We start from the raw sequence: 17,551 nt of genomic DNA, 5'->3' as shown, positions 1-17,551 counted from the left end.
GAGTTGTTCCTCTATCTTCCGCCTCAGATAATACGAGTATGATAGGAAAACAGTTTCAGTACGATAAAACGAGTAACAAAAGTTTATATGATACGCAGACAGACTGCGCACATGGCTTCCCTCACCTACATTGCCCTGACGAGTGTGGCGTCAGAACGTGCATCTGACAAACGCTAAGGGAAAGAAAGCACAAAAGCAAGTCGTCCAATACCTAAAACAAGAGCCGCCAGCACACAGTAATCACGATGTAGAAAACGCAGATCCTTTGTTGAATGAAACCAGAGAGTGATTTAATGCAAATAAAACAAAAATACATTAAAACAAAACGCAGCCGCGCGGCGTAACCGCGCGGCGCCTTGTCACGGCTCGCGAGGCGCCCCCCGTCGGAGGTTCGAGTCCTCCCTGGGGCATGGGTGTGTGTGTCATCCTTAGCGTAATTTAGTTTAAATTAGATTAAGTAGTTTGTAAGCCTAGGGGCCGATGACCTCAGCAGTTTGGTCCCATAGGAACTTACCACAAATTTCCAAATTCTACCACCAATCAGAATCAGGACGGTCTAGACAGGCCACAAAGTCGACTGACCAAGACACGAAATAGTGTATCAGTGATGGCCGTGATAATGTTCAGTCCCTACCAGTGAAACTGTTTAATGCAAAAGGCTTTAAAAAACACCCATTATACTCCATGAAAAAATAGTGACAGAACAATGATACCTAGTTTGTACCTCAATGTTAAAACGGTAGCAGCAACTTTTACAGGAGCACAGCGTCTTTGGGCAGCCTGGCCCGAGCCGACTAACATACTCGAAGGGTAACTTTCACTTCTGCTGGCATGTCTGTTGGTAGCGATGCCTTCCAATTCATCTATTGCAATTTTCAGCATTCATACGACAATTCAAACAGCAGTTCCTATTTCTTTTTTCATTTTTTAAGAAGTCTCGCACCACTCTTTAACAGTCCACCGAGAATACTGCACATCAACAGAGAGTCAAGGAAAAGTCTAACCCCAAAACGAACCTAGTAGGCTGCGGCCACAACTTTCAGCATGCACGGTATATCTTCCCTCCGCTATCAACCTCAAAACGTAAAAACCTTTGCCCTAATCGCAGTCCGAAAGAGATAATTCTTCCTCCGAATCTTTGTCTCAACAGGTTCATAAATTGGGTTTCGTTTGTGTGCTTACTGACGAGCTGTAAGAGACTTTCCCACGAGTGGTGCGTTTTGCTATACCAGAAGGAGATAAGTGGTCTTATTTTTGGATAAGGCTTCTAATAACAATCCGAGAATAAGCCCAGAGCAGGGTATGGGACGAAGAATAGAGCAAACTTTTCCGGATGGCCATAGGTCGCAAATACAGCACGCTGGCGCTATGGCCGTAAACGATAGTTAATCAGCGACGAATTCGCGGAAGTGTGTGCATTTGAACTACCAGGGAAAAGTTAATACTTGCTATCTAAAAGACTACAGTTACTAGTTAACTAAGCTGAAGATGAAGCCAAAGCTACACAACCTTCCATTTCCTATCCATAGCTGGTTATATTAGATGCAAATTTGCTCTGATGTCTAGTGAATACAATTTGACTATTAAATCAACTACGCAAAGCCATTCATTTGTTAGGAGAATAAGGGCAAAATTATTAATAATTAAATCTACAGAAGGCATGCTTTAATTGTTGATAATGTACAGAGAGTATGTGCGAACTTTTATTCCTATTTACAGCATATAGTTACTGGAAAATTTTGCTTATTAACACTTAATTCTTTCTGCAACCTTTGTGCAGCAGATAGAAGTGCAGTATGTTTCACATGAAAAACTTAACCCCTGCCTAAGGAGTCTCTACTCCAAACATCCTTAAAAAAGAATAAGGGCTGTTCCGTTCGAGCAGACAATAATATAAAACTCAGATAGAGCCACAAGTAGTTTTTTGGGATACTGTTTTTTTTACATAAAGCTACACATCAGAATCTGTTATAGATACCTTTCTGTTTTTCAAAAATTATTTCCATCACATCTGTATACATACGTTTATTTTACGATGAACACAGCGCCTAAATTTATGTTAACAGATATTAAAATAACAAAAAATGTTTATACTTACGATTAACATGGTTGATATAATATGATCCTATCTGTGGATCATACGCCTCCTCCCAGCCAAGAGGTAGTTCGTTCCCGATGCAGTCCGCGAAAGTCTGTGGCTTCGTATACCTGCAAGTCAAACAAAACAAATTACGGTATACACATTTTGACTGTGCAAAGCTTTATAAAGATATCTAAAAATAACAGAAGCACGTAAAAATGAATTTTAGCGCACATTCTGAAACTGTTTTCGACCGTGGGCATTACTAGACGATATTACAAACATGAGTGAAATGAAGCTTCCCCCTGATGAAAGTTCTGATGCAACAGTATTTTTTCTTGTGATGCAAACAAGTTATCTTCTGCATGTGAGCCACTGTCCTAGAAGAGATACGGTCATTGGGTCCGCAAATTCTCGGTCTCTGGCATGTGACTAAGAAATCTGCGCCAAAGATGCAAACATATAAAACACAGAGTTATCTTACGCTTATGAGCCAGTATTTTGCTTTGCGTCTGTTGTTATTTTGCTCACATTTACTTAGAAACAAACAGACAGAAACAGTCTCTGTTTCCCCGTTCCACAGGCAAGGGCATAATTTCTTAAAATGTCAAAAGGCGATGCATGTCACACGCATATGCTGAGAAGCCCTAAAAACGACCGAGCGGGGTGGCGCAGTGGTTAGACACTGGACTCGCATTCGGGAGGACGACGGTTCAATCCCGCGTCCGGCCATCCTGATTTAGGTTTTCCGTGATTTCCCTAAATCACTCCAGGCAAATGCCGGGATGGTTCCTCTCAAAGGGCACGGCCGACTTCCTTCCCCATCCTTCCCTAATCTGATGAGACCGATGATCACGCTGTCTGGTCTCCTTCCATAAAACCAACCAACCAACCCTAAAAACGACGCAAGGAACTGAAATGCATCAGTTTTCCATAAGCGCAGAGGAGGAAATGAAAGAAAGCACTCATCCCGCAATTTAGGAAAAATTAAATAGGGTCATAAGCAAAATATAATAGCAAACTGAGTCCAACCAAGTTTATTTTATCCTTTATGGCAGACGACCACAAGTGTGCATAAACTGTAAAGTTGTCTCTGTCGATGCATGAAACATACACAGTAGAAAATAAAAACTTTTTAACATTAATTGTAAAAAGACGTGTAAACTTGACTGTAGGTGTGGGCTAACGTCCCACACTTTAGGAGGCGAAGTAAGATCACGTCTCTCGTTAGACGAAAATGCCCACATTCCTGAATCAGAGAACACAGCGATAAAGTTACTGCCTTATCTCCGACATTCCAGAGATAACTCTTGGCTGGCGAGAGCTTCCTACATTCTCAACAACACGTACAGTCTGTGTGCGTGACACACACAGATGAGAGACAACACACGAAACTACTAACGAAGGACGACTCACACTATGCTATCAGAAATAATTTCATTAATCTGTGTGTGACATTACGTCAAGTGCTAAACGGGCTGGCTGAGAAAACGAACAGCGGAACTCCGTGGTATAGGTTACTACCGAGAACTACAGAAAAGTCTATGTAAACGAATAGCTTTGATTTGTTTTGCTTCAGTTATAATAACCACACTATTTATTTCTTTCTCTTCTCCTTCTTATTGTAGAAAATTGGCTGCGGCAAATATAATCGATATAAAAGTAGTAGAGAACGGCACTCCTAGTATTATACGGTTCTTTTTTTTCTTTTTCTTTTTTTTTAAGTAGGGTATACAACGTTTGCAATTCTTGGTAATGTGATAACTGTACAACCGCCACCTACAGTTAAGATATTGAAACAAAGCAGACTCAGAATGTTGTAAAATAAGTGTATTTTCGGTTAATTCGGTTGAGGATTGGGCTAAAGCGGAATATTAGCAAATCGGCGCCACCACTGTCTGTCAAAAGTACGAGTGATTCAGTCACGGGCAACATGACGATTTGAAGCCAATTTTTTGTGCTTGGATTGTAAGCAGAGATCTCTGACTAAACCTATGTCGGACAACAGTGTGTCGGCCAAAGATCATCGTACGACAAAATGTTGTCCACGTAATGACACTACAATGCAAAATAAAACACTTCCAGTTCTGCACACTGACAAGCATACAACTTATTCTGCTTTATTTTAATTTACGCTTTATTTATATACTGATAAGCCAAAAATGTAAACCAACTGCTTAATAGCAAGGTGGGCAGCCTTCGGATCTAATACAGCAGCGATTCGGGGCAGCATGGATTAGACAACCCTTTGTAAGGTTTCCGGAGATATCTGGCACCAGAGGTCTACACAATTCCGGTACAATACGGGCCCGTGGTTCGTGGATGCAGAGATGGTGCCCAACAGCGTTCCAGAAGTGTTCCATCGGGTTCAGACCAAGTGAATTTGGTGGCCAATACATTAAAGTGACTAAACTATCAGGCTCCTCAAGCACTGTTTCGAGCTGTTATTCAACTGGATGACGGCGTATCCGTACACGATCATTGGCCTGGAGTAACAAGAAACGAGTTTCATCCGGTCACGCGACGCGTCCGTTGATCCACGGGCCAGTCTCGATGATCCCGCCCCACTGCAATCGCAAATGACGATATGTTGGGTCAACATGGGAAAACGCAGGGGTCGTTTGCTGCGTAGCCTCATGTTCAACAATTTATGCTGAACCGTGTGCTAAGGAAAAAATTGTCTCCGCTGTCATTGTACTCTGTGGTCACATCTACCCTGCTCTACAGGGCGGGCAAGCCTACGACTTCCATGTTCTGTGATGAGGCGTGGATGTCCAACACCTTGTCGCATTCTCGTGGGTTCGCCGTCCTTCAACCACTTTCCACAAACACTCCCGACAGCAGCACGCGAACAGCTTCGCCGGTTCCGAGATGTTCGTTCCCAGGCTCCGGGCCTTAACGTCCTGCCCTCTGTCAAGGTCGCTTGCATCAGTGACTTACCCCAGTTGCGCCCCTCGTCGTCGCTAAAATAATTTCCCCTTCATGTCTGCTGCGCTTATGGTCTTTCATTATCGCGTCATGTGCCCGCAACGACACGAGCCAGTATCCCATCCTGCGGTGGGCAGTGCCCATAATGTTCTTTCTGTCTTATCAGTGTGGCGCGAAACGACATCAAGAGATGCAGTACAGATCGACAGATGCTGTATTACCCGAATCTTTAAGTACGTGTAATTCTTAAAATGAGGAGTCTCAAACACTGCAGAAGCCTCTTCAGCGAAGTTCACATCGTTCACTCAAACACGCCACTGCTGATGATACACTACGAAGGAACTGCGGAAGTAGTTCTTAGTCATTCATTTAAGGACACCACCATCACGATCGAAAGCGAAATATATCCTTTCATACTTTGTATCTGAAATAATGCATTGCCTCCGAGCACATACAGTATGTTGCTATTCAGAATCACAGAGAAACTTACTGCAAATGTGATAGGGTATTTCTCTCAATAGGGTATTAAATGCCAAGTTATCAGGATTTTTTTCAGGCAATTGTGTACAACAAATTTAATCGTAATTTTCATTGCCATTTACAGGAACAAAATGTAAGTGAGACCGCAAAAAAAATTAGCTTATATGAAGGAAGGAATTATTCTGGTTGTGGGGGCGTCTTCTTATGAAGCAATTTAATACTGCGCTCCCATGACGATTCCCCGTTTTAAGTACTATTTATTTATTCTCGTATAAGAAACATACATATTATAACAGTTATAACTATATTATTTTTGCCCAGAGTTGGCCACTTCCATTCCACATTCTGTTCCTTGATAAGTTCATCATCCGTGCAGAAGGCTGAACATAGCCGGTATTGAAGCATATGATGAACAGTCTGCCAACTCCAGATCTCACTCCACTGATGAACTTCCAAGGCGTACATTTCTCATCATAGCCAGCAGTTAGAATATTTCTGATATTCTTTTTCCTGCCAAGGGGAAGGTAGGCTGTCGCCCTCCATAGTTTCTTTCTTTCCTCGTTCGCAGCTATATCTCTTCGAACAGGGGGTGGCACTATTCCTGCGAAGTGGTAAAGCCGTTTGACTGGAGTGCGTTTCATGAACAGCGAGTAATTAATCCCTAATGACGTAAGGCCTGTTGGCGGTCATCTCGGGATCTTCGGTCGACGTTCAGTGGCTTTTTCCGACGTTCCGCCACCGGGGAGAGTGACAAGCGTTGTCACAGATTAATCATTCGTTGTCAACAAAATCACAGAAAAAACACTAAACTAACGCCAATGATCGCGAGATGAGCCCTAAATTTTTGACCTCAATCACTTACAGACTGATCAAAACTTTTTTCACTGTGGCTGTTATGAATATCAGTTAAAACTACAAATTACAGTCAACAGTCACAGTTATTTCATGTCCACTTTGCACTCTGGAGGGTTAAACCTCCATCGTCAGGTGGGTTTATGTCTATTAATGAGACATGCATGTATTGTATGTACGACTTTTGGGTAACCTCCGGCATTGTCTGATAGCAGAAGACAAAACAACAGAAGACTGTTTTAGTCAAGGCTCAATATTATGTGGACGTTTTTGATTTCTATGAGTGAACGGTAAAATAAGTTTGAATATCTTTCAGTGGTCAACGCCCCTGCATTCGAAGAAGAAGGTCTCCATGACCTCACATCGTGCCACCATTTCGAGCCGGAGGGCAATCGTCAAAGCCGACATTGGAAACATCCCACATCTCCGTCGCCAAGGAAATCCAAAGCTGTTCACACAAGTTCCGGTAAGTTCACGATGACTTCTTCGTCGACTGTAGAGGCCCTCTGCTCGTCGAGTTCCACGAACAATGCGCAGCGCCATGAAGACACTTTGCAGAAACTGCGACGCACCATAAAATAAAAACGCTCAGGAATGCTGTCGGACAGAATCACGCTGTTGCACGATAACGCGCATCCCACACTTCAGCGAGTTGGTTGGGAAACACTGTAACATCCTCTGTACAGCCCGAATCGTTCACCGCGTGATTTTCACAACTTTGTCGACTTAAAGAAAGACGTACGAGGACGTCAGTTTCAAACGACGAGGAAACGCAAGAGTGCGTGCGGTAGTGGATCCGTCTCCAGCCGACTGCGTTCCACTAAGGGGAATTGACGGTATCGTCTTCCACTGAGATAAATGTCTTAACGCGTGTGGTGATTATTTTTGAATGGAACCATTCCATGGTCCCGTTGTGGCGAGTGCTCGGTTTTCATTTGATTGCCTCTCATAAAACAGTGTTTTGTTTTTCGTTTTCTGCTACCAGACACTGTTACAGATTAACCAAAAATTGTATATACAATAGATACATGCCTTATTAATTGACATAAACCCACCAGATGACGGATGTTTAAGCCTTTTATACGTGTACTGGACATAAAATAACTTGCGACTGGTTACAGTAATCTGCCATTTCAATTGATGATAATTTTTTTTGCCAAACTGCCTTACAGTGTGGGAAGCTGACGACAGGCACGCAGACGTTGTACGTTCAGAGACTGGAGTTGCCCATCCAGGTAATGTTGAGATCACAGAATGACGAGCAGCTGGCAGGTAATTTAAAGAGCGTGCACGGCGGGCGGGTAGCGGAAGCTCGCGACACGACCAGTACAGCACGGCCCAGCTCTGCCCGCCGCATTACCGCGGCCAGTTGTTCAGCCGCCTGTGAAGGTCAGCGTGGGAGTCGCCGCTGCCGAGGACACAGTTTCGAAACCCTACGGCAGCCCCCATTCTTTGCCGGCACAACTCGCCTTAGGCGTCTCGAAAATCGTTGGGATTTCTCCGCCTGGCCTCGGAATCCTAACGCCCAGTGAAGCGAGCCATTGTTTTTGACAATGCCTCTACCGGAGAAATCCTCGGAAAACTGTCAGCTTGACCAATCGAGAATCCAAATTAGCTGGTACACAAGTGGATGTATCGGTGAATTTCACTCTGATCAGAAAATCGTTGTAAGTTGTGAATGGTTTGTAGGTAGTAGCCCCTTTATGCTCACACGGAAAGATTTACTTACGACGCCACGTTTCCTCGTACGTGTAGATGACCGCAAAGCTCGAGTTTGCGCACCGGAGAGTTAACCAAATAGATTCTACCCGATCCAATTGTTTCACGCTTCGTTTATAACCACGTTCACCAAACTTTAAGATGTCACCGTGACAGTTGGCGCAATGATCAAGGCACTGGGCTCACGTTCGTTAGCAGCGGGTTTAAAGTCCTCGTCCGCCTTTCTAGATTAGAGTTTTCCATGGTTTTCTAGAATCTCTAAGGCGAATGCCGGTATGCTTCCTTAGAATAACAATGCTGCCTATGTCCTTCCCCATCCTTGTTCAGTACAAAATTTGGCTCCGTTTCTAATGTACTCCACATTGATGTTAACAATCACTTTTCTACGTTTTGGTACGGCGAAAAAGATCACAGCATCTTTCATTAAACTGTGCGTTATGTAGCGTCATTATTACAGTGAGACTAATATTTATGCCAAAATCTGCACCAAACAAACGGAGACTTTAATCAATGAGGGAGCGATTAAAATCTATTAGACACTTAAAGCAACCCATCACAGATGACGAATATGAAATTCTCAGTACTAATTTCGCCTGTAAAAGAACAATGAAAACACCAAACGCTCCTCACTATGATAGGTCACATATCTATAAAGTGATTTATACAAAACACTGCTGTCGAAGTTTGCAGATGAAAACATATAAAGATTCCTGCTCAGAACGGAATATACGACGACCAACATACAAAGTTCAACAGCAACTCATGCTTTTGTAACAGATACTGTGTATGGTGCTTACAAAATCTCTGGCAGTCGGAGTATGGCGAACATCTTTTGAGGAACCGCTGAAGTTTCCATCGATTTGATTAGTATGATTCCGAAAGAGTAGATAATGAAGAGAAATTTGAAATTTGAAACTTCCGCTCCTAAATGTACCTTTCAGTCATAATATGTACTTGCATCACCCCGTTTCCAACGCCATTCCAGCTCTCGACTCAGGAATTGATCTAAATCGCTAAAAACAAATTGGGTTTGAAAGCCTGGTGGAACACCTGCAACGTTTTGCATCGTAGGCATTATCGTAAGTCTGTCTATCAGCGAACGGTTCCAAAAGACAGAAAGAGACCACGAGTTAATCAAGTGCTATGACTATGAATGAAATTATAGTTCTGTAAAAAACGCGCGCCACTCAGCTCTGGGACGTATTGTAGGTCAATATAACGCCATTTCTTCGAAATGAAAAGTTTCTCTCTGGAAAGCAGCACTAATCTGAATAGACTAAGTACTGAAAATAGAAATAACGTTACTGTTTATCATTTCGACCTGATTTCCATTAGAGACTGCGGCCTGACTACTATCGGGCTACGATCGAGAAGGAAATGGGTCGTAGCCTTGCATTTTCCTGAAACGATTTATGAAAATCTAAATAAAGACGCGCAAATGGGGTTTGAACCTCGCTATCGCCGATAAGTGGATGCACTCAATCTCATGAGCCAGATAGCTAGCTAGATGATAATTAGCGGCCGCAAAGATTGGAAACCTGACAACGTTGGGAGTGTTTATCGTACGCCCCTCCACACTGCAGCCAATGTCGCCTTTGGCAGAGGATGATTCGGATACCTTCAGCATCTGATCACGGAGCTAAGTTTTATTCCCGATAGTAGGCCATTCCCATGCCTATATCTCTGTGTACAGGAATATCGAAACAAACGGTTTAAACTAAAAATAGCAGCACATACTTCAAAACTGCACAAAGATTTCTTGTTAGAAGAAGTGAAATGTGATTAATATAGAGGCTACGAAAGCCAGCACAGTGCATGTTACCGAGTGAGGTGGCACAGCGGTTGGCACATTGGACCCGCGTTCGGGAGGACGACGGTTCAAACCCGCGTCCGGTCAAACTGATTTAGGTTTTCCGTGATTTCCATAAATCGTTTCAAGCAAACAACGGGATGGTTCCCTTGAAAGGGCACGGGCGATTTCCTTCCCCATCCTTCCCTAATCCGATGGGACGAGATGAGCCCACGGTTTGCTCGCCTTCCCCCAAATCAACCAACCAACCAACCAACCACCCAACAGCGCATATTCCGCTACGCTACCCAGTATTAACGTGGCAATGAAAGTGGGACTGAGTGGTGTTGCCTGAAGATGATAATGTAATATATACAGTGGTGTGCAAAACTTTAGGACGAAAGTGACTTTCGCACGTTGTGCCTCTGCCAAGTAACATAGCTCAAGGAAAATTGGCCCGACATAGAAAGAACTGCTACAGTATAATACAGAAGGAGTGGCCGAGCGGTTCTAGGCGCTACAGTCTGGAACCGCGCGGCCGCTACGGTCGCAGGTTCGAATCCTGCCTCGGGCATGGATGTGTGTGATGTCCTTAGGTTAGTTAGGGTTAAGTAGTTCTAAGTTCTAGGGGACTGATGACCTCAGATGTTAAGTCCCATAGTGCTCAGAGCCATTTGAACACCCTGTAATTCTTCTTCACTTCCGCTCAGGATAGCAATGTGATCAGCAAATTTTATCACTGATATTCTTTCAGTTTGAAATTTAACCCAATTCTTGAACCTTTCTTTTTTTCCCGTCATTACTATAGATTGAAGATCCCTGTTTTACACCCTTTTCAATGCGAGCACTTCGTTCATTTCTTTCACTGGTATCATTCCGTCTTGGTACTTGTACACATTTTATATCAACTGTCCTTCCCTACAGCTCAACGCTACTTTTCTTAGAATTTCGAACATCTTGCGTCTCTTTACATTGTCGAACGCTTTTTCTAGTTCGACATATCCTACGAAGGTGTCTTGATTTTTCTTCGGTCTTGCTTCTATTATCAACCGCAACGTTAGAACTGCAGTCTGGTTTCTTAAAGTCAAACTGATCGTTGTCTAGCGTCAAAATAAATCGCGACACAATACGCACAGTGTGATAGCTGCTTCAACAGTGAAGTTAAATTTGACAAATTTATCTGGTACATCTGTGTGTTTGTTTGACAAACTGAACAGCGAATTTGAAAAACAAGTGTGGTCGTTTCCATGGGTCCTTGCGCGACTCCATAGCTGGTTGTTTCCGGAGGAGTGTCAGACAGTAATTTGAAATGAAACTGCTCAAAATATTCCTTTCCTTTAACGAAGAGTTCAACTCCCTATAGAGTCTATCACGATTCCCCCCCCCCCCCCCCCCCCCCCCCCCCCCCCAGTTTTCAGAACTCCGCGAAAGTTACCAGACTTTTCCAGTGAATTCCATCTGCCGGTTATCCAGTTGGACAAATACGTCGCCTAACTTTTACGAGCAGTACCGAGTGACGCGCTAGTACGGCCGCAGAGGCGCGCGCCGCGGCTGCCGCGAGGCGAGGTGCCGGCGCTGGCCGCGCTCTCCAGAAGCCGGTGCCATTAGCCGGGCGGCGCGGCGCTACGTGGCGCGCACTGCTGCGAGCGGAGCGCGCGCATTCCAGCGAGGCGGAAACGCGCGCCGGCCAGCGGCTGTGGCGGCAGCGGCAGCCGCATTCCTCGCTCGTGGGAGAGGCTCACGTAAACACGCCGCACCTGCCGGAGCACGGCGTGCGCAACTGCGCTGCCACATGCCGCGTAGCTCGTGGAATCCCCGCTTTCCGATGACAACTACTACTTATCGGTAAACTCCCTATTGCTAGTACAAAAAAACAGAATCTAGGCGCTCGCTTGCCAACATATAAGATGCTATCTGGAGCAACAGGAATCGAAATCGAGCAAAGTGCGTCAGTCTATAACGTTCTCTTGTAGCAATTGTCCTCTTGTCCAAAGCTAGGAAATATTGCAAACGTAAAGTACAATGTGTTGTGTAGATGGCTCAAGACGTCCACAGCAGTACCGCAGTGTACCACTACACAGGTACATCACTCTCCAGGCGCCTTCTGAGTTCCGCGATGGTGCTCGCTAATAGGGTCTAAGACTGTTGATAAAATACACTCCTGGAAACGGAAAAAAGAACACATTGACACCGGTGTGTCAGACCCACCATACTTGCTCCGGACACAAGCAATGATCACACGCACGGCACAGCGGACACACCAGGAACCGCGGTGTTGGCCGTCGAATGGCGCTAGCTGCGCAGCATTTGTGCACCGCCGCCGTCAGTGTCAGCCAGTTTGCCGTGGCATGCGGAGCTCCATCGCAGTCTTTAACACTGGTAGCATGCCGCGACAGCGTGGACGTGAACCGTATGTGCAGTTGACGGACTTTGAGCGAGGGCGTATAGTGGGCGTGCGGGAGGCCGGGTGGACGTACCGCCGAATTGCTCAACACGTGGGGCGTGAGGTCTCCACAGTACATCGATGTTGTCGCCAGTGGTCGGCGGAAGGTGCACGTGCCCGTCGACCTGGGACCGGACCGCAGCGACGCACGGATGCACGCCAAGACCGTAGGATCCTACGCAGTGCCGTAGGGGACCGCACCGCCACTTCCCAGCAAATTAGGGACACTGTTGCTCCTGGGGTATCGGCGAGGACCATTCGCAACCGTCTCCATGAAGCTGGGCTACGGTCCCGCACACCGTTAGGCCGTCTTCCGCTCACGCCCCAACATCGTGCAGCCCGCCTCCAGTGGTGTCGCGACAGGCGTGAATGGAGGGACGAATGGAGACGTGTCGTCTTCAGCGATGAGAGTCGCTTCTGCCTTGGTGCCAATGATGGTCGTATGCGTGTTTGGCGCCGTGCAGGTGAGCGCCACAATCAGGACTGCATACGACCGAGGCACACAGGGCCAATACCCGGCATCATGGTGTGGGGAGCGATCTCCTACACTGGCCGTACACCACTGGTGATCGTCGAGGGGACACTGAATAGTGCACGGTACATCCAAACCGTCATCGAACCCATCGTTCTACCATTCCTAGACCGGCAAGGGAACTTGCTGTTCCAACAGGACAATGCACGTCCGCATGTATCCCGTGCCACCCAACGTGCTCTAGAAGGTGTAAGTCACCTACCCTGGCCAGCAAGATCTCCGGATCTGTCCCCCATTGAGCATGTTTGGGACTGGATGAAGCGTCGTCTCACGCGGTCTGCACGTCCAGCACGAACGCTGGTCCAACTGAGGCGCCAGGTGGAAATGGCATGGCAAGCCGTTCCACAGGACTACATCCAGCATCTCTACGATCGTCTCCATGGGAGAATAGCAGCCTGCATTGCTGCGAAAGGTGGATATGCACTGTACTAGTGCCGACATTGTGCATGCTCTGTTGCCTGTGTCTATGTGCCTGTGGTTCTGTCAGTGTGATCATGTGATGTATCTGACCCCAGGAATGTGTCAATAAAGTTTCCCCTTCCTGGGACAATGAATTCACGGTGTTCTTATTTCAATTTCCAGGCGTGTATATTTTTCCAAATACTATCGATATATACCCTCGAAATTTCCTTCCCCGTTATATAGTTATCGAAATGGCAATATCGAGTGCCGATATTTTTATTTTATATTATACTTTTTCGCAATTTTCGGTAAATAATTGGAACTGTTCCTTGGGACTCGTAGTAGAACATAATTTTACTTTCACTGTGTGAAGAAGTCTTACTACTTTTTGAGCTTTCATCACGTCCAGTCTTTATCTTTAACTCAGTAGAACGAAAAACCAGCCCAGGTTGCACTATTTACTTTTCACTCATTCGATGAGTAGTTTAGGGCCAAGACTCATTTCCAAATCATCAAAACAAAGCCAAAAATGGCATTCCCGAAGATGTCGAAAATGTGCAATGAACATTTACAGTGCATACCGATCATCTACAGTGACTACGTGAAGCAAGTGTAGGTGGCACAAAAAAGAAGTCCGATTGCACTGGGGGTGTGTTGCTGTGAATGGAATAACAAGATTTCCGATGTGAAGAAACAGCATACCAGTTGCGTAAAAAAAAAAAAAAAAAAAAAAAAAAAAAAAAAAAAAAAAAAAAGAGAGAGAGAGAGAGAGAGAGAAGAAGAAGGAGAGAGAGAGAGAGAAACAATTTCTAAAGCAACTAGCGTGCTATTTCTTCGCATCGGCGTCCTTCAAAGGCAGTTGCTAAAAATGATGAATAAAAATCTAAATGACAAGACTGGTCCCTGCAGTGGACGGAGATGTGTGAGGGGAAATGCAGACGAAATCGGCGCTACCGACAGGAACTATAACGTTAACGACGGCCGATGTAGTCGAGCGGTTCTAGGCGCTTCAGTCTGGAACCGCTCGACCGCTACGTCGCAGGTTCGAATCCTGCCTCGGGCATGGATGTGTGTGATGTCCTTATGTTAGTTAGGTTTAAGTGCTTCTAAGTTCTAGGAGACTGATGACCTCAGATGTTAAGTCCCATAGCGCTCAGAGCCATTTGAACCATTTTATAACGTTTAACTTCACTACGCAATTTCGACACTAAGCTTCGCTAGCGTTTGCAGAAATGAGAAAAAACAGAGACGACGACATGGTGTGTTCCGCACGAATCCGATGTGTGACGAAACCGAATGATGGACCCATCGAACACCTTTTATTGTGCCACTTACATGCAGCTACGATTGTTGGCAAAGTGGTTCCCATCAAGCGCGAACGCGCATCGTTTTCCTCTCATTTCTTGCTCCAAGAGGGATAAGCAGGCTGCTAGCTCGTTGATGTACAGAATATCTAACAATAAATCAATACATAACAATACAGCTCTAAAACCAGCAGTATATTTGCAATATGCAGCCGATAATTTCGTAGGCAGTCATATCGGCATATCTAAACATCGATACGTTTCCGATTTATCGATAGGCGGTAATGACATTCCTTTAAATATCGATGTATAGGATACCCGATATTTTAAAAAATATCAACCGTCCTAATAGGGACTACCTTCTGCTTCCGCCGCCATGTCTACCAGCAAGTCAAATTCATCTGTCGACAGCCGCCAACCGCCAGCGAGAGCGCTGTCAACAGTGGTCTACTTTGCTTCCGCCTAATACTGACGGGGATGCAGATCCTTCCACCAAGAGACACAAAATACGACACAATGCCGACACACTCTTAGTTCCGGCAGTTCAGTCGTTCTCACAGTCACAGCATTTCCTGCGATTATGCTGCAAAGCACAGATCCGCTAGTTCAATTCAGAAGACAACAGTTCCCACTTAGCACTCACTATTTGCGGAGTAATAGGAACAGTCAACTAGAAATGTCTTCACAAGTACTTTCAGTCATAGTGACAATATCATAGACTGCCAAGAGAGAGCGATGTTACGGAAATTGCATTGCATTTCATGCCACGCACGGAACTGTTAACCGCGTGAAGTACACATTCCGCCACTTGGACTTCGACGAAAAGGAGCTCTACTCCGTGAGTTTCCACGCATACAGGGCAACCCGCAACTCCCTACCTCCCGTAGGAATATCTGATACTTTTTCATACGCCCTCTATACTCGTATTACTGATTCATCATGTAGCCAAACATGGTATGATATGCGGGAATACGTTTATTAACTGTTGGCAACACAGTCTCTGAACATGAATCACTAAACACAACTTCGAGCAATAGTGCTATACTTCTCCTCAAAGCAGCATGTCAGCGTGCCTTGGTGATTCACGGTAGGTTATTTAAAACCTGAGCTGTGTTTTTGATCAACATTTTCCTCGTCTTTCCACTTGCCGGTATTTTGTGTAAACGGCCGTAAATATTACAGTCACATAATAATGTAGCTAATATCTCATATACCCCATATCGTTCGTGGATGACAAGTAGTCAACAGTTCGTTGCTCTTGGCTGCCAGATGTAACTAAATGATTCAGCACCTCTTTTTCAGTGATTGTCGTGCCTCTGTGGGGGAAAACATATGATTCAAAAATCCAATTGAAGTGCCTTCATACTCACAATTCATTAATCATGATTCGATGCAGACGACTAGAAAAGAACAGTGACTAAGTCTCATCCATATAAACAATGTTATTTGAATTATATTTGCTTGAAACGATGTAGAGCAAGGTTTTCGGGTTGCACAGGCTTGTACTTGGGAATAAATTTTGTCTCTTATAATTCTGGATTGAATCCACCGGTTTTCCCACTGGTGAAAGGTTGCTTTTTTTATATATAATACCATTGATTTCAACTCGTGATGGTTTGATATTATTTGTTTGTGGTGTGTTCATTGCCTCTTTGGCTAGTCTGGTTACATGTTCATTGAGTATTATTTCTGAGAGGCCAACGTCGTTGTTTTTTAATTCACTTCTTGCCTGATATCGCCTGTAAGTTTTTGAGGCGACTGGTTCACACTAGTCTACTGCAACGGTTGAAGGGTACTCTTCGGTGAGACAGTTCCACCGCACGTCACTGCTACTCGAATAGCAAATGCTTCTGCGTAGAAGACAGGCGGTACTTTAGGGAGTGATAATTTGGTTTTTTTTTTTAAACTCTGCCCTCTGTAAAACAAAATGAACTTTTTTCCTATTCTTTACCCAAATTTGTTTCGACACCTACATGCCAACTATAATGGGTCTCGTTTCATTTCTGAGATGGCATTAATTGTAAAGATGGGACTATACAGGCTGGCCTACATTTATGTTTTGTGAATTGACTGCACGTCATCTAAATCCTAGGTGAGTTCTTTTGTGGGCTGCAATTATACATGGTGTCCCAGGAGGCATGGTGAATAGTCGGGGATATGACAGAAACGCCAATTGAAAGCAGAAGAAGCCTAGTAAACATTGTCTCTAAAACGCAAGCGTTAAGAGCAGTGAGCACTTGCTTGTCTTCAATACTGTGAAACACATGTCTTCTACTGAAGAAATGGTCATAGCTCTTAATGCATGTATTTTACAGCACATGAGAAGAATAAAAATTTTTTTTGTCCATATTACCACCTACCAAATTATGGACAACAAAGAGCTTGTAGTAGCAGAGATCTGTTCCACAGCATCATAAAAGATGAAGTAGTGCTCATAGCTATTAAGGCATACATTATAGAGCCCATGTTTACGACAATTCTTTGCTTCCCATGATCATACCCGTCATTTACCTAAATACTGAGCATTCCTGCTGGGATACCATGTATACGTTGTTTTCCGTACGTTTTTCACTTCACTCTCACCTGTTACCACAAGTATTCATCGACAAAAATGGAATGTAAGAAAAAATTGGTGTCGCCTCACTCATCGAAAGTTGCTGCGATTATGTCGCTCCTCACTTGTTCCTCGTGCTGCGACACAATCGTAACGTCTTCTCATGAGTGTGGCTACACAACTTTCTTTCTTAAATTACGTTTGTCTTATGTCTCGATTTAGGGTCCTGTACACCTTTCGGTAAAAATGAAATCCCTTAGGATCATGCTGTTGTCCGTTTGTCTGTGTGTCCGTCTGTTCGACGACTAAAATTTTTTTTCTCAAGTATGGGTAGAATAGAAATTTACGGCACATTAGCAGTGTAAAAGATTTAAGCGTCTAATTCAGTGCAGTGTCAAAAGATACGGCGATGTACGTCACAAATTTTGAAACTCGCAAACTTACTCTTCAAAACCTACAGCGTACTTC

At 44.5% G+C, this 17,551-nt stretch overlaps 1 protein-coding gene across 1 annotated transcript in view; it reads right to left on the bottom strand.

Annotated features, from left to right (window-relative positions):
• Window positions 1-17,551, bottom strand: part of LOC126412218 (protein kibra) — a 205,144-nt gene that overhangs the window by 98,394 nt on the left and 89,199 nt on the right. Inside the window, exon 2 of the mRNA XM_050081703.1 lies at window positions 2,099-2,208. Coding sequence (XP_049937660.1) covers window positions 2,099-2,208 — 110 coding nt within the window. The remainder of the gene's footprint in view (window positions 1-2,098; window positions 2,209-17,551) is intronic.

Source organism: Schistocerca serialis, chromosome 7 (genome assembly GCF_023864345.2).
Source record: "Schistocerca serialis cubense isolate TAMUIC-IGC-003099 chromosome 7, iqSchSeri2.2, whole genome shotgun sequence".
Taxonomy (NCBI): Eukaryota; Metazoa; Arthropoda; class Insecta; order Orthoptera; family Acrididae; genus Schistocerca; species Schistocerca serialis.
The sequence above is the reverse complement of the archived record's forward strand: the minus strand, read 5'-3'. Positions and strand labels throughout refer to the sequence as shown.